At 45.4% G+C, this 25,306-nt stretch overlaps 2 protein-coding genes and 1 non-coding gene across 3 annotated transcripts; 1 reads left to right on the top strand and 2 right to left on the bottom strand.

Annotated features, from left to right (window-relative positions):
- Nucleotides 1-1,117: 1,117 nt before the first annotated feature.
- LOC136503634 (uncharacterized) lies at nucleotides 1,118-3,344 on the bottom strand. Its single transcript, XM_066498648.1, has 2 exons — nucleotides 3,189-3,344; nucleotides 1,118-1,750 (listed from the first exon to the last, which is right to left on the bottom strand). Exons 1-2 carry the CDS (start codon nucleotides 3,342-3,344, stop codon nucleotides 1,118-1,120), a joined length of 789 nt encoding a protein of 262 aa, XP_066354745.1.
- An 8,083-nt stretch (nucleotides 3,345-11,427) lies between these two features.
- On the bottom strand, nucleotides 11,428-11,534 carry LOC136506250 (small nucleolar RNA R71). Its single transcript, XR_010771474.1, has one exon. It is a non-coding gene; the product is annotated as a small nucleolar RNA R71 (small nucleolar RNA).
- Nucleotides 11,535-22,342: 10,808 nt separating this feature from the next.
- On the top strand, nucleotides 22,343-23,083 carry LOC136503633 (uncharacterized). The gene has a single exon (XM_066498647.1). It carries the CDS (start codon nucleotides 22,343-22,345, stop codon nucleotides 23,081-23,083), a length of 741 nt encoding a protein of 246 aa, XP_066354744.1.
- Nucleotides 23,084-25,306: the final 2,223 nt, after the last annotated feature.

Raw genomic sequence — 25,306 nt, 5'->3', positions numbered from 1 at the left:
CCGCTGGGGCGTAGGTTTCTCGTAGTCCAACCAGTTTTATTCAGCGTTTGTTTCCGCAAACCTTGCTTCTGGGTCTTAACGTGAAAAAGGGTCGGGCGTAGAGAATGTCTACCGGATAAATATGCCCTTATTAGCCCCCGAGTGAGGCCTGACCCCTTGCCGTTGCTAGGGTCGGGTGTCACTAAAGATCGGGGAGTTGATAGCGAAACTGATAAGAGAAAGTGTGCATATATTAAGGGTAAAAGCGACGTAGCTGCTCGATGTTTCAGGCGTTGACGAAGACCTCGCCATCGATGGTCTTGAGCTTGTAGGTGCCTGGTCGGAGCACTTCCGCGATGATGTACGGTCTCTCCCACGGTGGAGAGAGCTTGTAGCGGTTCTTGTTGCTCTGGACGAGGCGGAGCACCAGGTCCTCGACGTCGAAGGCCCGACCCCGCACTCGACGGCTGTGATACCGGTGCAACGCTTGCTGGTACTTGGCCGAGCGGAGGAGGGCGATGTCGCGCGCTTCATCTAGCTGGTCCATGGCATCCTCGAGGGACGCCTTGGCTCCCTGTTCGTCGTATGCCCTGATCCTTGGCGCTCCATAGTCGAGGTCGGTCGAGAGGATAGCCTCGGATCCATAGACCATGAAGAACAGTGTGTAGCCGGTGGCCCAGCTAGGGGTCGTCCTCAGGCTCCAGAGCACCGCGGGAAGTTCCGCGACCCATCGTCCGCCAAACTTGTTCAACCGGTTGAAGATCCTAAGCTTGAGGCCTTGTAGGACCATGCCGTTCGTGTGCTCGACCTGCCCATTCGTGCGGGGGTGCGCCACGATGGCCCAATCGATGCGGATGTGATATTCATCGTAGAATCGGAGGAACTTCTTTCCGGTGAATTGCGTGCCGTTGTCCGAGATGATGGAGTTCGGGACCCCAAAGCGATGGACGATGTCAAGGAAGAACAACATGGCTTGCTCGGACTTGATCACGAAGATCGGTCGAGCTTCTACCCACTTTGTAAACTTATCTACGGTGACAAGCAAGTGCGTATAGCCCCCGGGCGCCCTCTTGAGAGGTCCGACCAGATCGAGCCCCCAGACCAGGAATGGCCATGTGATGAGGATCGTCTGGAGTGCTTAGGTCGGTAGATGGGTCTGTCGGGCATAGTACTGACACCCTTCGCAGGTGCGCACAATATGTTCAGCATCGGCTACCATGGTTGGCCAGTAGAAGCCTTGTTGAAATGCGTTTTTGACCAGGGTTCTAGATGCGGCATGGTGACCACAGACCCCACCGTGGATATCACTCAGCAGTTGCTTCCCTTGCTCGATGGGGATGCAGCGTTGTAGGATCTTGATGTGGTTCCGTCTATAGAGTTCGCCATCAACAATGGCAAAGGACTTGGCGCGACACGCGAGCTGTCGAGCCTCTGTCTTGTCCGTCAGTAATGCCTCACGGAGAAGGTAGTTGAGGTAAGGCATCCTCCAGTCGGTCAGAGGGTCGGGCTCTGTCACTGGATCCTCATCAAGCTCCATGACCTCAGGATCCGATGGAGCCAATGGCTGGTTAGCCCCTGAGCCTAGGGCAGGTGGCCCATCACTGGCTTGTTCCGGCTCCTCGTAGCGGACCGAGGGCTTGTGATGATCACTAGCAAAGATGCCTATTGGCATCGGCTCTCGGCTAGACGCCGCTTTTGCTAGTGCATCGGCCGCCTCGTTGAGATGCCTCGAGATGTGATTGAGCTCGAGGCCATCAAACTTGTCCTCCAGCTGGCAGACTTCTCGACAATATGTAGCCATCTTGGCATTGTGGTAGCTCAACTCCTTCATGACTTAGTCGATGACTAGCTAGGAGTCGCCCTGGATGTTGAGGCGTCGGTTACCCAACTCGATGGCGATGCAGTAGGCCATTGATGAGCGCCTCATACTCGGACCACATTGTTGGAGGAGGGGAAATGGATGCGAACAATGTACCTCATGCATACCCCAAGGGGCGAAACAAAGACCAGCACAGCGCTGGCACCTTTCTTCTTCAGTGATCCATCGAAGTACATCATCTAGTACTCCTAGGTCGACGACTACCGGCGGCATTTGGACCTCGGTCCACTCTACAATAAAATCAGCCAGCACTTGGGACTTGATAGCCATCCGAGGGGGCATACGAAATGCCTTGACCCATCAGCTCGAGTGCCCACTTGTGCAATTCTTCCCGTGGCATCCTAGTTTTGGACAACCTCAGCCGAGGGGGAAGGACGTCACAACCGTCACCGTATGTGACTTCGAAGTAGTGACATAGCTTCCTCTTGACGATAAGGACAGGCGTATAGGAGCTTCTAGATTTGGGGTTAGCGGGTCTTGGAATCAGGACAAGACCTCGCTAATGAAGTACACGAGATGCTGCACTTCGAGGGCGTGCCCCCTCTTCTTCTCGCTCCACCACCAGGGCGGCGCTAACCACTTTTGTGGTGGCTGCAATGTAGAGCAGAAGCGATTCTCCATCTATTGGAGGGACCAGGATCGGGGCCTTCGTCAGAAGCTACTTGACTGCGTCAAGTGCCTCCTGGGCCTTATGCGTCCATTTGAAATGATTGGCCTTCTTCAAGAGCTGATAGAGGGGGAGACCTTGTTCGCCGAGGTGCGAGATGAAGCGGTTGAGCGCGGTGAGGCACCCTGCAACTCGCTGTACCCCCTTTACATTTTGAATCAGGCCCATCCTTGTGATGGCTGAGATCTTCTCTGGGTTGGCTTCGATGCCTCAGAGACGATGAAGCCCAGCAACATACCCCTTGGGACCCCAAAAACGCACTTCTCGAGGTTAAGCTTAATGCCATTTGCTCAGAGTTTTGCGAAGGTCTGCTCTAGGTTGGCTATGACCTAGTCAACCCATTTGGACTTGACCACGATGTCATCCATGTAGGCCTCAACAGTTTGCCTGATGAGGTCCCCAAAATACTTGGGCATACAGCGCTGGTACGTAGCCCCAGTGTTCTTTAGACCAAACAGCATTGTGATGGTACCTGGAGTATGCATCAAGAAAGCAAAGGGTATCGCACCCTGAGGTTGAGTTGACTACTTGGTCTATGCATGGCAAAGGAAATAGATCCTTTGGACACGCTTTGTTGAGACCCATGTAGTCAACACACATTCTCCATTTCCTACTCTTCTTTCGTACAAGAACGGGATTGGCTAACCACTCAGGGTGGTATACTTCCTTGATGAACCCGGCCGCCAAAAGCTTCGTGATCTCCTCGCCGATGGCCCTACGCTTCCCCTCATCAAAGCGACACAGGTGCTGCTTCACTGGCTTGAAGCCCAGCCTGATCTTCAAGGCATGCTCGGCGACTTCTCTTATAATGCATGGCATGTCCGAGGGTTTTCACACAAAGATATCTCTGTTGGCGCAAAGGAAGTCGATGAGCGCGCTTTCCTATTTTGAGGAAAGCGTGGTGCTAATGCGTACCGCTTTGCCCTTGGAGCCACTAGGGTCTATGAGGACCTCCTTGGCGCCCTCCACAAGCTCGAAAGACCTGGCTGACCACTTAGGGTTGGGAGCTTCTTCGGTGACCTCCTTCGTGATGGCCGCAAACTCCTTGGAGGCGACGATTGCCACGACATGTTCGCAGCACTCGATGTCTCACTCATAGGCACGCCGAAAGGAGGTGCCGATGATGATGACCCCGCACGGTCCCAGCATCTTTAGCTTCAGATAGGTGTAGTTGGGGACGGCCATGAACTGAACTTCGCGTAGCATGGACGTCCTAGGATGGCATGGTAGGTTTCGTGGAACCCGACCACCTCAAAGGTAAGGGTCTCCATCCTATAATTGGTTAGATCCCCAAAGGTGATGGGTAGATCGATCTACCCAAGTGGCATGACCCATTTTCCAAGCATGATGCCCATGGCATCGAGTGTTTCAACGTACATGATGTTGAGCCCGCTGCCTCCATCCATCAGTACCTTGGTGAGCCACTTCTTGCCGATGATCAGATTGACCATGAGCAGATATCTCCCCGGTCGTAGGATGCTCTCTGGGTGGTCGGTCCAATCAAAGGTTATGGCAGACTTTGACCATTGGAGGAAGGCAGGCATGGCTGGCTCGGCCGTATAGACCTCACAATGCACAAGCTTCTGATGGCACTTGGAGTCATAGGCTACCGACCTTCCAAAGATCATGAGACAGCCATCTAGCATTAGAAAGCCATCATCATTCCCCTTGATGTCGTCTACGACTGACTTGGGGTCCCCGTGTGCTCCCCCTTGTTGGAGCCTTTGGACAAGTACCACTTTATGAGGCCACAGTCCTTGTAGAGATGCTTGACAGGGAAGGCATGGTTCTAGCATGGCCCTTAGAGCAACTTCTCGAAGTGGTTCAGGGTACCCTCTGTGGGCTTCCGACCCCCTTGTAGTCGACGGCGGCCATGAACGAGCCCTTGTGCCATTGCTTGTTCTTCTTGCTGGGGCGGTTGGAGGTGCCTTCGCCAGCGTCCTTGTCCTGCTTCGCCTTGCCCTTGAGGCGGTCGAATATCGCTCTAACCGCCTCCTCGCCCAAGGCATGGCTAGTGGTGATGTCGAGGAGCTCCTTGGTGGTTCATAGGCCCTTACGTCCTAGCTTATGGACCAGGGACTCGTAGGTGGTCCCAGATAGAAAAGCTCCTATGACATCGGCATCGGCGGCGTTAGGCAGCTCATTGTACTACCATTAGAAGCGCCAGATGTACCCACGAAGGGTTTCCCTAGCCTTCTATCAATAGTTTTTGAGATCCCATGGGTTCCTAGGATGTTTGTATGTGCCCTAGAAGTTTCCCATGAAGATCTCTTTCAGGTCCGCCCAACTTTGGATTCTGTTGGGCAGAAGGTGTTCCAACCATGTTCGTGCCGAATTGGCTAGGAATAATGAAAGGTTGCGGATAATGAAATCATCATTATCCGCTCCACTGGCCTGTCAAGCAAGCCGATAATCCTCGAGCCACAGTCCGAGGTTTGTTTCCCTAGAGTATTTTGGGATGTTGGTTGGTGGTCGGTACCATGGTGGGAAGGCGGCGTTGAGGATGTGTCGGCCGAAGGCCTGAGGTCTCGGCAAGTTGGGGCTCGAGCTTCAATCGTCGCCACAGTCATAGCGTCCACCACGATGAAGGTGGTAGCCATGGCTAGCCCCTCCTTTGCATCACCATGGGCACGCCTGCGGGCATCAAGGGTGTCGCGCGCGTCATGGTGGTGGCCAAGATGCTCATGCATTGGGACCACGGTGTGTGGCCTACCGTCTTGCGGCTCCTAGTGGACTAACGCATCCTTGTCGGGTCACTCTAAGGGCATGCGCTAGCTGGCATTGAGCTCGCGTCATCGAGACAGTGAGCTCTCGGCCTGCTGTGCCACCGCAAGCTCGAGTAGCATGCGAATCTCATGATGGGCCCGACGATACTCGAGCGTCGCGGGCCTCGAAAGCCCTCGAAGCAAGGCTGCCGCAGCGGCGATGTTCTGACTCACTCAGGTGAAGTGTGGGAGGGCTTCATCATCCTCGATGATCCTCCGGTTCATGTCACAGGCCATGGCGCACGCATGCCCACCGTCTCCATGGCGCTCGATCTCTCGATCAAGCTCCACGCATTCTTGCTCAAGCTAGAGTCGTGCTTCCTTGAGCTCTTGGTGCCGAGCCTTCAGCTGCTCCATCTGTAGGTGAGGTGGGGCCCCTGCGTCCCCCTCGACCTCATCGTCGAGGTCATTCATTAGGGTAGCCTCTTCCTCATAGATGCTTTCAATATGTCCCTCGGGGGTACCTGTCATGAAACATTCATGAGAGGGGTGATGGCTCCCCCTGCTTGAGTCAGAGGTGGAGGCTGACTCTATTCCTTTGATGAGGAGGTAATGGAAAGACTCCGCAACATATTCAGTCATCCCCACAAACTCGTCGTTCGTGAGGGATGAAGGCGTGTGTTGTGCCACAAGGTGGCCAATGGTCTCTGCGATGTTTTTGAGATCGGACAGGAGCACTGTCGAGGCGCTCCAAATGAGGTATTCTAGGGAGAGCGGTTCACCCCAGGCAAGCTATGCCATGACATTAGCGAACAAGAGGGCAAGGTAGCGCAGGTCCTAGGACGGTCAGGGTCCTTGGAAGGCACCAAGCTGACGCTCTAACCTCTCGTAGTCAAAGCTGAGGAGCTGGTCACTCCTAGGGGCACGGGCCTCTAGTGTGTGCAGCTGTAGCTCCTCAAGTGCCTCAGTGATTGAGTCGAGGATGGCAGAGTGGAGATGTTGGATGATGATGGGAGCCCGCACTAGCTCTCCCTCCATCGTGACGATGAAGTCTAGGTCCCTGAGGTGCACGTGCGTGCCTAGGACCCAGTTGACGTGGTGACTCGCCATCTGAGGCCTAGTTTGGATGTTGAGATGCACAAAAGACCCCTACCTAGCACGCCAACTGTCGGTGTTTTGAGTTACCACCAACGAGTAAATTTCTAGTATTATGCGTCTGGCTCGGATGGTGTGCTTAGAGGATACGAGGTTTATACTGGTTTGGGTAGAATATATCTATGTCTAGTTCATCATTGCTGCTCATGTTACTAGCACTGAAAGTTTGTAGTAGGGGTTACAAACGGGCGAGAGAGGGACATGTCCTAAGTCTCTAGTGGAAAGAGTAACGGGTGCCAAGAGCTCGGTTGCTGCTCCGCCGTGTGCTTGTGTTGTGTTCTGATCGGTTTGAGGTTCGATAGGTTTATGATGGTTCGATTGGATCTGGCCTGAATCAATAGTTCGATGAGTCAGTCCCCCTCATGGGGCGCCCTGCCTTCCCTTTTATAGGCCAAGGGAAAGCATGGGTTATAGTGGAGGAAAAGGAGAAGAACGAGAGAGAGAGGAAGTCCTTTAGGATCATTAGGTCCTTCTTATCCTTCATGCGAGTCCTACCGACCATGTAGATGTCAACAGGGATGGCTCCACATCGTGGCCCTATCTATCACTGGTGCCATGCACATGCGTCATCTGCTGGACATGGCACTCCACTCCGTCCTAGCGAACATCATGGTGAACTGACACACCTGTTAGTGTTCATACGGGGGTTAGGTAGAACAACACCGGTATGCCCAATGTTGTTCCTGATGTGAACCCTTAGGTATGGCCCATCATGGCTACGGGTTACATTGGTGCATGCTGGTCTCTTCCCTAGTGTTAGAGTTTTGACCTAGGCCCATATGCCTGGACCTAGAGTGGTTGGTGGTGGTATGGGACCCCGTCAGGCGAGATAGAGCCCACACCCAAGGGTTCAGGCAAGGCAGAGCGCAAACCTAAGGGTCAGGCAAGGCAGAGCCCATGACCTTGGGGCTAGGCGAGGCAGAGCGCAAACCCAAGGGTCGGGCGAGGTGGAGCCTGTGGCCTTAGGGTCGGGCAAGTGTCAAGCTCTTTAGTGTAACTAGTTGTGATAGCTTGTTAGTTTGGTTAGTGAGGCTCTTTAGTTAGCCTTTGAGAGCTCACTAGCTTAGTAAGTAGCAACCTAGGCCTTTGTATGAATTAGTGATTATATCAACTAGACTTGTTGGATAGGTAGCTTGCAACCCTTGTAGAGCTAGAGCAAAATTGCTTTTTGCCATTTAGTGTACTAACAAATTGTTCTAGTGATTTTATAGAGTTTTTATAGGCTATTCACCCCCCTCTAGCCATATTAGGACCTTTCAAGTGGTATCAGAGCCATGGACACCGTTTGATTGAAGGCTTAACAACCTCAATGTCAAAAGATGGCTCAAATTATGTTCAGCCATGTTGGGGGTAAACCACCATATTTTGATAGCACATGCTATGATTATTGGAAGAGAAAGATGAGAATGTATTTGGGTTCAATCAATGACAAGGTGTGGGATGTGACCGAAAATGATTATGTGATTCTTGATCCCACCAATCCTACCCCAAGAGAGTTAGAGAACAAGCAATGCAACACAATGGCAATCAACATTGTCTACAATGCCATTGATTCAAGGGTGTTTGAGCAAATCAAGGATCTTGATAGAGCTAGTGAAGTGTGGAAGAGGTTGGAAGAGACCTATGAGGGCACACTGGTGGTCAAGAGTGCCAAGCTATATATTCTCAAGGACAAGTTGACAAGCTTCAAGATAAAGGATGATGAGAGTATCCTAGAGATGTTTTATAGGCTCCAAGTGATTGTAAATTACTTGAAGGCATTGAGAGAGAAGATCAATGATGATGATGTCTCTCATCAGTTCTTGATGTGCTTGCCTCCAAGATTTGAGACATTGAGATTGATCATCATTAGAGGAGGATTGAAGCAACTATCCCTCAACAAAGTACTAGGTGATGTCATGACACAAGAGACATACCCTGTAGAAAGGGAGGGGTTGATCAAGATGAGAAGAAGGATGAATACAAGAAGAAGATGAGTGTAGTATTCAAGGCTAGCAAGTTTGGCAAGTTCATGAAGAAGAAGGGCTATGGTGCAAGGAAGAGAAGAGACAACAACAAGAGCAAAGATTATGTGAGAAGATGATACAATTGCAAGAGCAAGGATCATATTGTAGCGGATTGTCCCTACAATAGTGACAATGATGAGGATGAGAAGAAGGAGAAGAAAGAAGAAAAGAGAAGAAGGAGAAGAAGATGACATTTCAAAAGAAAAAGAAGGGTGAAGGCTATGTGGTGACATGGGATAGTGATGGGTCATCGGAGGATAGTGACTCTAGTGATGATGACAAGAAGTCCAAGAAGAAGGCACTTGCAAGCATTGCTATCAACAACAAGACTTCTCTCTTCGACACTCCATTATGCTTCATGGCTAAGTCCATTAAGGTATAAAAGGATGAGAGTGATAGTGATAGTGATGAGGAGGTAGATCTCATGGACATGCTAGAACAAGCTCATGAATGTCTTGAGATGAAGAGGAAGGAGTGCAAAGAGTTGCGAAAAGATCTTAAAGCTCTCAAGCAATCCTTTTATGAGCTCAATGCTTCTCATGAGAGTCTAAAGGAAGACCATAAGGAGCTTGGCAAGGCTCACGCAAAGCTTGAAAAAGCTCACTCGTCCCTCCTTGATCAAGGCAAGAAGGAGGTTGTTCTAACATGTGATGTGGGTTCTACTTGTGATCTAATTAATGAATCTTTCTATGAACCTATCATTGTTGCTCCCACTAACCCTTCTTGTAGCACTTCCACTTCTACTTCACCTTTGAGTGATGGTTTCACTTGTGATGCCTCACTAATGGTGGAAAATATGACCCTCGAGAAGGAGGTGAATGAGCTCACTCGCGCCTTAGACAATGCCTATGGTGGAGATGCCCGCTTGCTAAAGTGCTTGGGTAGCCAAAGGTTTTCTCTCAACAAAGAGGGATTAGGCTATACCCCTGTTGGTGGTCTTTAATGATCAAATACGATAGCCAACTAAGGTACAAAAGAGGAGAAATTGGCAATCTTAAACATATATGTATTTACTATTAATCAAGTTCCACATGTATTTGGAGAATATTGTTTTGCAGGACATAAACACAAATACATGGAAAAATTCACTGAAAGACGCTTTCTGACGCTGATTTGGGCAAAGGAACAATGGAGACGCCCATCAACTAGACTCAACTGGGCAAAGTACCCACCAAGGAGTGATCTAGGTCCACCCCACAGTCCACCACGCGAAGGCGGTGAAGAGGTGGCTTGGTCAGGGGGCAGCTGACCCTCCACTAGCTCCTCTCGGCCACCCCTTCGACAGGCGGTGGCATGTGGACATGCTAAGGCGGTGCAGCCCGGGACTTCGCACAAAGAATAACTATAGCACCGCCCTTACTCCTTGTATAAATAGAGGGGTACCCCCTCTACAACACACACTATTTGGCATACTCACACACCACTTGAGTTCCCTCACACCTCACTTAGTTGTAGCTTTACTTTTAGTAGTTTAGAGCAAGGCAAAGCTACCATGGAGAGCTTGGCTCCTTAGAAGAAGAGACCTTTAGGTATGAATAGAAATATGAGTTCTTCCAAAGTTGTGCTCTCATATTATAATTATAGTCATACTTATGAACTAGAGTATAGTTATTGTGTTATAATCTTGATATATGAACTAGTCTATAGTTTGTGTATCATGAGAATAGCATACATGACTTTATGCTTAACTACTCATATAACTTATATAATTGAGATTAGAGCTAAGTTGAGGTGGTGGCTCATCATGCTTTTGGGTGTGTCCAAGTCCTTTACCTGCCGATCCGTAGGGTCAGGGACCCAAGGGGATTTGGGTAGTTTCTGTATACGCAAGCATGGTGCTTGGGTATGAAGAGTCAGGTGAATGCATTGTCCCTCTCCACGGTTGAGGTGGTAGGCGGTAGGTGATGATAGCCCTATCCGTCCCTTATAATCCCTCACGTTCGTTTGGGATGTAGGAGTCTAAATTGCCACATGAGGTTGCTAGCAGACCAGTACTCGGTGGCCTCCTGACTTGCTTCACACTTAGCTCTAAAACTAATTATTTAACTTGTATTATCATTAACTAATCTTTATATGACTATACTAGACCAATGCCTGCTCGAATTAGGATTATTCTTTTATTCTTTCTTTTTATTTTATCCTTTGAGGAATGCCAAGTGTGTGTCCTCTATCTTGAAATCACCGTTTTTATCCCTCCTATATACATTGGTGTACTTGCAAGCATTATTATTCACGATCATATTCATACTAGACTCTTAATCAATAAATGCCTTCCTGAAAATATAAATAACGGTACCCTGAATACTTTCGGGTGAAATGCTACAATGATAGCTCCGTGCGCTTGTGGATAAATATCTAAAATTGTTAAGGAACTATCAAGGCTATTTCTTAGTAGCATTGCTATATACTAGTGATGTTGCTAAGAAATACCAACAAGGAACTTCTGGCGCCGTTGCTAGGGATACAAACCTAGTAGCTACGCTAAGAAGTGCCAACAAGTATTTTTGGCGCCGTTCCTAGGGAAGAACGTGTTTGACCGGTTTTGTTCTACCGAACAACTACACCGCAAATTTAGAAGCAGTCCTAAGGAAGAACGTGTCTCGTGCTGCTTCTTCTTCTACCACTCCACCGATAGACGAACTAGTCACCCCCACATCATTCGCTACTTCAATCATGGCCAAGACACGTTGTGACTATTCCATCCCCGCTGTTGCCAATGTGCCCATTGGGCCGACTATCAACACTAGGAATGGGAACTTCGAGCTCCGCACCGGCTTCATCATGATGGTGCAGGCAAACTAGTTCTCTGGTTTGTCAAGCGAGGACGTGAATGCGCATCTCCAACACTTCCTCGAGTTGTGCGACACCATCGTCATCAAGGATGTCGCACCGAAGAGCATCAGGCTTTGCTTGTTTCCCTTCTCCCTCTCGGGGAGGGTGAAATAGTGGTTCTACAAGGAATGGGAAGCTGTCAACTCGTGGGATAAGTGTTCCATGACGTTCCTCACCAAATTCTTCCCCATGTGAAAAACCAATGCCCTGAGGGGACAAATCTCTAAGTTCCAGTAGAACACCACAGAATCCATTCCCGAGGCGTGGGAAAGGCTACATGACTACATCCAACCATGCCCGCACCACGGGATTGAAAATTGGTTAGTGCTTCAATATTTTTATGATGGATGAACATTCATGTCTAGGAGGCACATCGATGCGGTGGCTGGAGGCGCTTTCCTTTCCCTCACCATTGATGAAGCCACGGCTCTCATCAATAAAATGGTGTCTAATCAAAGCTGGGGGAAAGAAAGAAAATCACAAGAAGGTATGCATACCATGAAGGAGACAGATATGCTTGCTGCAAAAATAGATCTTTTGATGAAAAAATTGGAGGAACAGGCCCAAGACAAAGAAGCAATGAAGGGCACCGTCTAGGACTTGGAATCACACATGACGTGTGAGGTCTGTGGAAACGTTGGCCATTTGGGGAATGATTGTCCCAAAACCCGCAATGAAGCTGCCTTATCAATAATGGGTTTCGTCAACCACAAGGTAATAATGGGTGGAATAACCAATCTCGCCCACAAGGTAATTCGAATTTCAATTCCAATTATAATTCAAATCAATCTTCTTTTAAGGACTTGATTTTAGGTCAAGTTAAAATTAATGAAAATCTCGTTAAGAAGTTGATGTACAATGATAAAATGCTAGAGAACATCAACTCTAAAATAGAAAGTTTATCCTCCTCAGTGAAAAATCAATTAAGTTTCAACAAAATGATAGAAACTCAAATTTCACAAATAGCTGTCGCTATTCCTATCGATCATTCGGGGAAAACCTCGGGGCAACCCGAGAATTCCCTCAAAAATGTTAATGTAGCTTCAGATCAATGAAGGAGGAGAGGTCTTGTTCGACGGACCAAAAATGTCGAACACTTGCCGAAGGTAAATCAATAGTTATCTTTAAATTCAAAATATTCAAAATAAATATTTCTAAGATTAAAAATTTGAATTTTTATGTCAAAATAAAAATCTCAGAAAAATTCTATAAAAATCATTTTCTAAATAAAAATAATTTATTAATACTATTTATCATTTTTGCAATAATTATAAAAAAATAAAAATTCAATAAAATTTTGTTGGAAAATCAAAATCGAGCAGACCATTGGGAATCTAGGCGAAGTCCCAATGGCCACAAGTTTGAAATGGCCGTTGGCCACTACCTACCAAAGGATAGGCCGAGTGGGCCCACCAGGGGGCGGGGAACCCCAGGGGTTGGCCAGCCCTTGTAGGTGGCCATTGGCGGTCCCCTATAGGTGGCCATTGGCACCGCCCTTTGGACAGGAGACGCATGACCGTTGCCTCTCCCCCTCCTCTTAGGTTTTTGCTCTATAAATACCTAGGTGGCCGGGAGAAGCCCCTTGCCCCTCTCACACTCTCACATTTTCACTCTCTTACTCACTCACTTGCTCCCAAGTTTCTTTCAAGCATTTTTCCAACAAAGCTTAGTGCAAGAAAGCTCTACAAAAATTCCAAGCTCAAGCTAGTCCTTGGGTTCATATTTTATATTTTGTGCTAACCCTAACCTGTGGCCAAGTTTTCGCTTGTTGTTGTGTTATTTTTCACCATGGGTAAGCTTGGGATGAGGCTTGCCGGCACCCTCAAGAAGATCACGGGGTCAAGCTCAAGTCGCTCCCATGGAAGCTCAAGCACGCGCTACACCGAGCATGAAGAGAGTCTGATGCATGAAGATGAAGAGACCGTGCCGACGGAAGAGCAAGAAGAAGAACAAGAACAACGACAAGGACAATCGATGAAAGAGGATGACGCACCCCACCTTGACTTGGAAAGAGGCTGGGAGATGGAAGCATACAACATCACCAAGAATCATGAGTTCGACCACACGCCGTTGTACGACCCCATGCTTCTCTAGGCAATAGGTATGGATGTCAAATTCATCTCTATTTGGAAAGCCATTGGGTTGGAGGAAGTCGATCCCGTTTGGGAACAAGGTTCTTGTCTCTTAACCATTCAATTTTTATGCTCACTAAAAGAAGTTGACAATGGGACCACCTTCCGCTTGTTTAAAATAGAATATTTTTGCACTTGGAAAGATCTTGCTCAACACATAGGTTTCCAATAAAGATGCTTAATTGACTTAGATAATGCTCTTAGTGGTTTTAATCGCCATAAATTTTGGAATGAAATTTTGGGTCAAAACGTAGTTGGAAAATTTCAACCTCGTAACATGGACATCCAACACCCCACTTTGAGGCTCATGCATCGTTGTATCACCATGACTTTGTTCTCTAGGCAAGATATTCAAGTTGTTCATAATACCAAAATGCAAGTACTCTATTCCATGATTAAAAAGATTAAAATTGCTCCTGTCAAAGAAATATTCAAGTACTGGTTAGAGTTGCTCAAATTGTTTTCTACTTCCACATCTTGTACATCTATTGTCACTCGTATTGCCACTAGTGTTGGTGCGATGGAAGATCGAGATGTAGATTATATTTTGACTCTGCGTATTATTATCGATGAGCATTACTTGTTGCAAGGGCATCACTTGAAAGATAATGTAGCTGGACAACTTGTATTTTTCTTCCGGGGGTGTACAAACGAAATCCCATCACCTAACCCAGATCTTCATTTGTATAATTCCCCTACACTAACCTTCCCTCTTATTCCACAAGAGAAAGCTCGCAGAAGTTCTATGTCTGGCAGGATGACTAGAAGTAAAGCTAGAAATGAAGCAAGTAGTTCACAGTAGCTGCAGCCGCAACATTTTCTAACTACGCCCCAGGTGTTCCACATGGAGTCATTCCCGACTGGGCAAGTGCCGGGGTTCACACCTATGTAACATCCCGGTTGGGATCATACTCCATAGACACACGAGGCTGGAGGATCCAGATGGGCAAAGGCTGATGCCACAACATGGACGATGCACTCATCTGACTCCAAGGGACTACCCCCACCTGTGTATCCTCGACCATCAGTCTTAGACCATCAAGGATGGGAGGACGTTAACACCCGTCTCGAAGGATTAGAATTCCACACTAGTGAGATCCAAAACACACTTCATGCTCACATGCAGGATTTGGCCCAGTGGCATCAGCAGCAGCAGCAACAGAAGGCGCCAATAAATTCGATGTTGAAGCAACAACACGACGCAGAGGTGGCCTATTGGCGGTTCATGGGATACAATCCCGGACCATAGGTGGCGAGTTAGCTTGGGGGAGGACCCCCGTAGAGGTAAGTAGTATCTTTTATTTTACATATTTTTTTTATTTTCGCATTATTTATTTCCTGCATTTATACAATTATTAGCATTCAAAAAAATCAAAACAATATAAAATCCAAAAAAAAAAAAGAAATATGATAAAAACAACAAAAATATTTATTCCACTCTCATATGTGATTTAAGAATGTTTAGTTTATCCTTTGTTGAAATGATAAATAGTTGCTCTATCTATAATTCATTTGTGCCTAGGCTATAACTTAGTATTCCCCAAGATTTAAGTTTGTTGGCTAAAATGTCTCATCCTAAAACTTGAAACTTATGGTTTGCAAAAGCATGATCCTTTTCTAAGTTGTTGCAAGTTATGATATGGTAAATAGAATATGCTATGACTTTATTTTAAGAGAAACTTGACATCCGAAGTTTTTTTTATTTAAAAAAATGCTAAAATCAAAAGTTCCTCAATAATTATGAATTCCTACCACGGTCATATGACATGATTCAAATTCAAAACCTTAGTCATACACTACTTGTATTCACATTGAGTTTTGTCAAATTATTGTGACCCTTGTATAGATTCTCGTCATGCACCCATGATCAAGATTCATGTACACCCACAAATATAATGCTAACTCTTACACTGAGAGTTATGCAAAAACATGTTTTTTCCGTCCACTAAATAAAAACTCCATTCATTTATCAAGACTCTTTCTCTCCAAAGTTTTCGTGTGCCAAAAAGAAGTATGGGGCTATGCTAAAAAAAGAGAGTACCCAAAAGAGAGAAAGTCATGATCAAAGGAGTACAAAAAATGTTAGGATTAGGAAATATTCCACACACTTGCACATCTTGATCAAAGTGTATGACTTGCATCTCCTTGGATCCAGTTTTTGACTTAGCAATATATGTGATGCAAGTATGCCTCTCATTCATACCTCCCTAAAACTCCACCCAAAGCATTTTTAGAGATAGGATGAAAAGAAGGCAAAACAATCAAATGCCTTGGGGAGGATCATACAAATTGAACGATCGAGTGGATCATTTGAGGAACTTACATTTCATTTTGCAAAACTCATAAAACCTTCGGATAGAAGATTGATCAAAGAATGAATGACTGGTAATTATGTTAAAACCGTTATATTTTGCAACCACCTAAGACTTGGAAAAGCAATAAGCCCCATGGGAATTAAGTTAAAAGGGTGGATAGAATGCCAAACTTATTTAAGTTGAGAAAGAATACTTAGTTATAGGCATGGCACTTGTAAATTAGATTCGGCATAGTAGCAACTCTAGATCAACAACCAATAACTTAGCTATTTGCTCGGGACGAGCAAAGGTTAAGCTTGGGGGATCTTGTTGGCGGTCTTTAACGATCAAATTCGACCGCCAACTAAGGTACAAAAAGAGAAGAAATTGGTAATCTTAAACACATATGCATTTACTATTAAGTATTAACTAAGTTCCACATGTATTTAGAGAATATTATTTTGCAGGACATAAACACAAATACATGGAAAAATTCACTGAAAGGCACTTTTCGACTTTGATTCATGCAAAGGAACAACAGAGACGCCCGTCAACTCGACTCAACCAGCTAAAGTACCCACCAAGGAGTGATCTAGGTCTAGCCCACAACCCACCACGCAAAGGCGATGATGAGGTAGCTTGGTCAGGGGGCAGCCGACCCTCCATCAGCTCCTCTCGGTCACCCCTTCGCATGTGGACATGCTGAGGCGGTGTAGTTCAGGACTTCACGCAAAGAATAACTATAGCACCGCCCTTACTCCTTGTATAAATAGAGGGGTACCCCCCTCTACAACACACACTATTTGGCATACTCACACACCACTTGAGTTCCCTCACACCTCACTTAGTTGTAGCTTTACTTTTAGTAGTTTAGAGCAAGGCAAAGCTACCTTGGAGAGCTTGGCTCCTTAGAAGAAGAGACCTTTAGGTATGAATAGAAACATGAGTTCTTCCAAAGTTATCCTCTCATATTATAATTATAGTGATACTTATGAACTAGAGTATAGTTATTGTGTTATAATCTTGATATATGAACTAGTCTATAGTTTGTATATCATGAGAATAGCATACATGACTTTATGCTTAACTACTCATATAACTTATATAATCAGGATTAGAGCTAAGTTGAGGTGGCGGTTCATCGTGCTTTTGGGTGTGTCCATGTCCTTTACCTGTCAATCCGTAGGGTAAGGGATCCAGGGAATTTAGGTAGTTTCTGTATACGCAAGCATGGTGCTTGGGTATGGAGAGTCAGGTGAATGCATTGTCCCTCTCCACGATTGAGGTAGTAGGCGACAGGTGGTGACAGCCCTGTCCAACCCTTATAATCCCTCACATTCGTTTGGGGTGTAGGAGTCTAAATTGTCACATGAGGTTGCTGGCAGACCAGTACCCGGTGGTCTCCCGTCCTGCTTCACACTTAGCCCTAAAACTAATTATGTAACTTGTATGATCATTAACTAATCTTTGTATGACTATACTAGATCAATGCCTGCTTGAATTAGGATTATTCTTTTATTCTTTCTTTTCATTTTATCCTTTGAGGAATGCCAAGTGTGTGTCCACTATCTTGAAATCACCATTTTTATCCCTGCTATATATATTGGTGTACTTGCAAGCATTATTATTCATGATCATATCCATACTAGACTCTTAATCAATAAATGCCTTTCTTTGGGAAAATATAAATAATGATACCCTAAATACATTCTCGTGAAATGCTACAATGATAGCTCCGTGCACTTACAGATAAATATCTAAAATTATTAAGGAACTATCAAGGCTATTTCTTAGTAGCATTGCTACATACTAGTGATGATGCTAAGAAATACCAACAAGGCACTTCTGGCGCCGTTTCTAGGGATACAAACCTAGTAGCTATGCTAAGAAGTGCCAATAACCCCCAAGAAAGGCAAGGTGACCTTTGTCACTCACAATAATAATTTTGTGAAGGGAGCAATATTGCAAGAACAAGAGCAAGAATGCTAATGTATCCTCAATCAAATTTGATTCTTGTTATATGCTTACCAAGGGTGTTGTAACACCCTAAAATTTGGATAGATTTAAACTGGTTAAATTGATTTACTTTTACTTGTGTGAGCATTTAAACATAGGCTAAATAATAAATTTATAAGAATAAAATCAACATCCAAGTTGGAATACATGCTTGAGCATTCATGCTGGTGCATATTTTGTGCTGAATTGAATTGGTTGTGTTTGATTTCAAAAGGGGATTCAAATTCATCTGAAAAAGGATTCAAAAGCTTGGAAAATAAAAAGAAAAGGGAAACTTTCTCTCTGCCTGGCTTCTGGCCCAGTTGGCCTGATCCTCTCTCCCGCAGCCCAGCTCGCGCAGCTAGCGCAGGCCTGCACTGGCCTCTTCCCTTTTCTTCTTGGGCCGACAGGCCACGGCCCAGGATGGCCAGCCCGCGAGTGCTGCGCGTCGCAGCAGCCCGCCTCCTTGTGCCACTGATAGCTGGGGCCCGCACCCGTCTTCCTCTCTAAGTCGGCAACGAAGTGGACACCGACCCGGTGTTGATCCATGTGATTTCCTCGCGTCACGGTGCAATCCGCACGCCCGTGTCGTCTATAAAGCCCCTAGCGTCTGCGTCCGCGATGCCCTCTGCAACCCTAAGCGAACCGCCACCTTCACTCACGCGCTCAAGTTCGCAGCAGCACCCGGAACCCTAGCCGCAAGGCATCGAAGCTGCTGAGCTTGTTCCTGACGTTCCACAGCTCTTTCGTCACCATAAGCCAGAGGCCGAGCTTCGTACTAATCTCGCGAAGCCGCCGGACGTTTCCTCTCTCTGTTTTTCGCTCGGATTTGGTCTCTGACCGTCGCCGAACCTTGCAGAGTGCCTCCGTCCACCACCACAAGCAGCACGTCGTCCTTGGATTGCCTCAACTCATGCCATTGCCCTAGGTGAGTTGCCTTCGATCTCCTCTGTCGAATCATACCGGTCCTGTGCAATTTGGTGCACGAAATCGCCCAAGCCGATTACGCTGGCAAGCTCCCCATAGCCGGTAATGGCCGCCACCACGCCGGCGTACTGTGCCGGCCGGCCAACTCTTTTTTTCCCCTTGGATCTGATCTTAGCCGTCCGATCTGGATCGGACGATCCATAATGGAAGATACCCCTTCGCGTGGCACTTTTGTTAAAGAGCCCCTACGGTTTTTAAATATAGAACCCGCAGTCCCATGGCGTATTCTAGTGAATACGTTTTCTCGTTTTTGAAAACGTATTTTCTAATTTGCAGATTCAAATGGAAGTTCTAATTAATTACAATTTTTCCACTGCCTTTAATTGCTCATAACTTCTTCGTTTTAACTCCAAATTGATCCGTTCAACTTGTGTTAGATTCGTTTTTCCGAGATCTATCTGTTCATATAATTTGTCACCATGTTTTTGAACTTTGAATTTTGAGTTTAGATTTGATCTATTTCTTCAATAGGGAAACTTGTTTTAATCCTAACTCTCTCGTTGTAACTCCGTTTTTCGTGATCTTCGCGTCTGTGTGATCGTAGCAATGTGTAGAATAGTTTTATGAACTTTTCAAAACTGGTTGTTTCAGTTGGTGTACTGTTCTAATTAAATTTATTTGTTTGCCTCGTGTATGATTGCTTGGATGATTGTATGTTGCTACTTGGTGTTGTTGATCGAGTTCAGACGGTGAGGTTTACATTGGTGATCAAGAGAACTTCTACGACCAGCAAGACCAGCAAGTCTTTCAGGAGAATTCTGATCAAGGCAAGTATAGCTAAGGACCTTCCTTGTTGTCCTATTCATGAGATGCACTAAAATTCATTTGCATGTGTCCACTTTGTTATCCTATGTAGGATATCCTAGAATTTGATTTTGAATACCTTGAAACCTGGATTTATGCATTTGGGTAGTGTATGCTAGCGCTAAAACAATAACCATGATCTTGATACTTGACTGATAATTGAGCTTTAAACAATTTAAGATGACTTGTTAGCAATGACAGGAGGGTATAATTCCCTCTCCTCAAGGACTTGTTTGTAAGTGATCATCCGGGACTTATAGTATAGCTGTGAGGGCTACATGGCTATGGCTTTAGTTGCTTGGGAGACCTCTTCTAGCTGGCTTAGAGGATACTATGAGTCGGGTATAGGATAGCCTCTGTCCTATTGTGCCTTGCTATGAAGCGGCCTTTTATTTTCTTTGGAAGGGGGGTTCCTATATCTGATGACCCTGCGGCCCTTTCCGGTTAGACGAACTTCTGAGTAGCTTTATGTGGTTTTCGGTGTCTGGACGTAATTAACCCATGCACTTGTAAAACCATGACTCACAGTGAAAGTGTACACCTCTGCGCAGAGTTAATAAACTGGTATACTAGCTGTGCTCACGGTCACGAGCGGCCAAGGGATTCTTACACCATAAATGAGCTCTTGTTTAATTGTGCTTTACTAAGTCTTCTTTAAGCTAATTGTTGTCTCAGTATAATAGTCATGTGTTATGGGAATTATGGTACTACCTTGTTGCTAGTAAATGCTAAACTTGATCATACACATAAAAGCTACTTGCAGTTCAACCAGTGTAAGCTATTTGAGCCTCATGAACCCTTAGTTATCTTGTTAAGTACGACATGTACTTATGCCTTGCTTTATCTTTTATATTGGAAAAATCCCGGATGGGTAACAGATCAAGATTGGATTGAAGATTATCGTGAAGAGTATTAGGCTTGATGTTCACCGGTTGACGTCCCTGTTGGAGCTTCCGCAAGAGAGTTATCTTAGTAGTTATTATATTTATGCTTGAGACTATGTATTGAATACTTATTCGCTATGTAATAAACATTGTGTTGGTACAATTCACAATTTGTCCACTTATGTGTGCGACCGTTCCTGGGGTGCACATAAGACTTTTATACATCCTCTTTTGTTCTTGAAACTGGGTGTGACAGATTGGTATCAGAGCTCTATTGACTGTAGGACACAAGCCTAGTTAGAATGGTCATTTTTAGTTTCCTTTGCTTCACTTGTTTCATGCTTTCCACCTCAATCTTGATATTTGCTAAGTTTTGTGCTTCTTTTGTCTTATTCTATTATAAAATCAATTGAGTCTATTCTAATTAATTTGAAACTTCTATAGATGACACGTGACCGCAAGTCCTGCCCGCTTGTACGTTGGATGCTTTCAACCACAGCGTGCTGTGTATGAGCCAATGGAGACTAGAGAGGACGTCTAGAGGAAGAACTGGAAGAATGAGTTTGGAGAAGAGGTCCATTCTTCGCCAACTCCGATAGCTCAATCCCCAGCACGTGTGGAGGCCATTGACTTGACCAATGATGATGAAGATGAAGTACTCTAGCCACTGCCTCGTATAGGTTGGACTGACAAGTTAAGCATCAAGAAGCCTGATAACAATGCCTTCTACCATGACTTGCTGACAATTATGTTGGAGTGCTATTATCCAGACCTGCAAGCCACTCTGGAGTATCACACTACGGAGCACAGTCATCCCCTGGTTGGATCATCTTGGGATACTTGGTTGCTGATCAAGACCCCAAATACTCGCAAGATAGATGCAGTTGTCACCCACCATGTAAGTCGGGCTACCGCGGAAAGAAGCATGGAGGATGCTGCTTCCATTGCACTTGCCTACTACCGAGGCCGACTCTTTGATGATAAGAAGGATGATGGACTCTTGTATTATCCATGCTATCTTCCGAAGGAAAATACTTGGACCATAGAGGTCATGGTAAAAGGATCGAAGACTCTTGAGGCCACCGTTGAGTTAAACCGTGAACTCACAAATATGGTGGGAGCATTAAAAGAAGAGCTGAAGGAAGGCACAAGACATGATCAAAGAATACCAGAAAGAGATTGATGGCCTTAACACTGAGTTAGGGCCGTCCTAAGCTGTTTGAGAAGTTAGATGAGCCCTCCACTAAGAAGAACGCCGCCCCTTAAGTTTATGAAACCAGTTGTAATAGGCACGTTTTAGTATCGTGAGTCGAGTCGAGTCTTTTAAGTGTTTGTGAACTAATGGTGTGCTAGCTGGATTATTATTGTGATTTATGTGTGATTTGGATCTTTGTGATGAGTGCTGGAACTTTGTGGGTATGTCCATGAGTTCCTTAGCTAAAATATTAAGGGTTAAAAGTGCTATAATAAATAATTCGGGTTGGTCTATCCTGTCTCCTTGCTTGCTGTTTTCTGGAACAGTCAGTGATGTTTTGGTTATAACTTTTCACCTGCTCGAGCAATGGTCATTGAAATTTTACTAGGGAGTATCATAGACTTCTGTGTCTTTCCAATGGCACAAGAATCACCTTTTTATCTGTTCGTATCTGAGAGTTATGACTGTCACAATATGAACTTCTGTGCTGTCTGGAATCTGAGGACAGTTTCTGTTGTGGTCTGTTTTTGATTAATGTAACGTCAGAATCAGAAAATGTGGTCTACATGAAAGTTGTAGATAATTTCTTAATCTTTCCAACCATATAAAGATCATCTTATTTGGATACCTGGAACTAGAGTTATGATAGTTTTTCTGACCTGCTGATTCTGCATCACGTCCAGAAATTTTCAGAATTGCCTATATCTTACATATTGGTGATGTTTCGTGTTGGATTGCAAATGTCTGGCCATGGAGGAAATAGAGGACGTGGGAGAGGTGCTCCACCACCCCCACCACCACCCATGACCTGCAGCAGAGGTGTTGGCGATGCAAGGACAGTTTATGCAGTCCATGATGCAGTTCTTTCAGAACCAACCTATGGGAGCACCAGCACCTCCACCACCAAGAGACAAGCGGAGGGAATTCATGCAAGGACATCCTCTAGTTTTCTCTCATGCCGCTGACCCCTTGGAGGCAGATGATTGGCTACGCGCAGTGGAGAAACAACTCAACATCGCTCAGTGTGATGATCAACAAAAGGTGTTGTATGCATCGGGACAACTTCAGGGAGCAGCTCAGACTTGGTGGGAGTCGTATCAGTCTGCTCGTCCCAACAATGCTCCTGCTATCACTTGGCTAGAATTTGCGAGGGATTTCAAGGCACACCATATTCTAGATGGTTTGATGGAGCTCAAGCAGGAAGAATTCAGATCTCTCAGAATGGGTTCTATGTCTGTCAGTGAGTATCACGACAAGTTTGCTCAGTTGGCTCGCTATGCTCCTAATGACGTGAGGGAGGATGCTGACAAGCAACGTCTCTTCCTCAAGGGAATTTACTATGATCTTAGGTTGCAGTTGGCTGGTAACAGATATGCTAATTTCCAGCAGTTGGTGAATCGCGCTATTGTGCTTGACAATATGCGATTGGAGAGGGACAGGAAGAGAAAGATGAAGGGACAGGTCTCCGGAAGCAACACACGCCCGTGCTATAATAATCAGCAGAGGTATCAAGGTCCAGTCAGTCAGTGGAACCGTGGTCAGTTTCCCCAACGCTCTCAGAACCAATAGCAGAATTAGAACCAGCGTACACCGCAGCAAATGGGCAATCAGACTCCACGCCAGGGAACGCCCAACAGTACCCCGATGAAGAGCAGTGCACCTAGCACTCCCAATAGGTGTTTTAGGTGTGGAGATGTGGGACACTATGCTAAGCATTGCCCTCAGAAGTCGAATCAACAGACACCTCAGAAGCAGAATAGCAACCAGAAGCCCGTGTACAACACTGGAAGAGTGAACCATGTGGCGCCTGAGACTGTGGTTGGAGCACCAGAAGTTATGATGGGTACGTTCAACATCAACTCTATCCCCGCTAATGTTCTTTTTGACTCTGGAGCTTCACATTCTTTTATTTCACAAGCATGTGTTAGAACACATAGCATACCTTTAATTGCAATGAAGACCCAAATGCTAGTAAATTCATCGGGGGGATCAATACCTACTGCACATTGTTGCCCTTCAGCAAGTCTTACCTTAACGGGGGTAGACTTCATAGTCAGTCCTATTGTGTTGAGAACTTTTGGGATCGATGTGATTCTAGGTATGGATTGGATGAAAGAACATCGAGCTATGATTCAGTGTCAGGAGAGAGTTGTAGCAGTGACAACACCAAAGGGAGATCGAATCAGTGTTGGCGTGATAGTGCAGCCACCACCAACAGCTACAGTGAATCAACTAGATGAGGATGCTAATCCACAGGACCATGTTGTGGAGGAGTTTCCAGATGTCTTTCCCGATGATTTGCTAGGTATGCCACCTGACTGTGACATTGAGTTTATAATTGAATTATTACCTGGTACTGCACCTATAGCTAAGAGACCATATAGAATGGGGGTTAACGAATTAGAAGAACTTAAGAAACAATTGAAAGAGTTGTTAGATAAAGGGTTCATACGACCTAGTGCATCACCTTGGGGAGCGCCTGTGATCTTTGTTGACAAGAAGGATGGAACACAACGTATGTGTGTGGATTATCGATCTCTTAATGAGGTAACCATCAAGAACAAGTACCCGTTGCCTAGAATTGATGACTTGTTTGATCAGTTGAGAGGTGCTTGTGTGTTTTCTAAGATTGATCTGCGTTCTAGGTTATCATCAGCTGAAGATTCGGAATACTGATATACCAAAAATAGCTTTTACTATGAGGTATGGGTTATATGAGTATACAGTTATGTCATTTGGTTTGACCAATGCACCTGCCTACTTTATGTATATGATGAATAAGGTGTTTATGGAGTATCTTGATAAGTTTGTGGTAGTATTCATTGATGACATACTGGTGTTCTCTAAGACTGAAGATGATCATGCTGAACATCTGAGATTGGTGCTACAGAAGCTTAGAGAGCATAGGCTATATGCTAAGCATAGTAAGTGTGAATTCTGGTTAAGAGAAGTCTCTTTTCTTGGACATGTTGTTTCTAATGGTGGTATAGCAATGGATCCAGGTAAGGTGAAGGATGTACTAAATTGGAAGCCACCTACTGATGTAAGTGAGATCCGTAGCTTTCTTGGTTTAGCTGGATATTATCAAAGATTCATTGAAGGTTTCTCCAAGCTTGCTAAACCCATGACAACCCTGTTAGAGAAGAATGCTAAGTTTGAGTGGTCTAGTAAGTGCCAAGCTAGTTTTGAGGAATTAAAGAAGCGGTTGACAATAGCTCCAGTGCTGATTTTGCCTGATCTAAGTAAGAAGTTCTCTATCTATTGTGATGCATCTCGTCTAAGGTTTGGGATGTGTTCTTATGCAAGAGGGTAGAGTTGTTGCATATGCATCAAGGCAGTTGAGGAAGCATGAAGTGAATTATCCTACTCATGATTTAGAGTTAGCAGCTGTGGTTCATGCATTAAAGATCTAGAGACATTATCTGATTGGGCATAAGAGTGATATCTTTACCGATCATAAGAGTTTGAAGTACATATTCACTCAGACGGATCTGAATTTGAGACAACATCGTTGGTTGGAGTTAATCAAGGATTATGATCTAGAAGTGCACTATCATCCTGGTAAGGCAAACATTGTGGCCGATGCTCTTAGCAGAAAGAGATATAACGCTAATTTTAAAAAGGGACCTGGGTCAGAGAAGTTGTGTGAAGAGTTGAAACACTTGAATCTTGGTATAGTTGCAAATATTATGGAGGTAGAAGTGACTCCTATGTTAGAGCAAGAGATACGTAGAGGTCAGTTAGAGGATGAGAAGTTAAAAGAGATCGTAGAGAATGTAGTGATTGGGAAAG

Source organism: Miscanthus floridulus, chromosome 14, assembly GCF_019320115.1.
Source record: "Miscanthus floridulus cultivar M001 chromosome 14, ASM1932011v1, whole genome shotgun sequence".
NCBI classification, from domain to species: Eukaryota; Viridiplantae; Streptophyta; class Magnoliopsida; order Poales; family Poaceae; genus Miscanthus; species Miscanthus floridulus.
The sequence above is the reverse complement of the archived record's forward strand: the minus strand, read 5'-3'. Positions and strand labels throughout refer to the sequence as shown.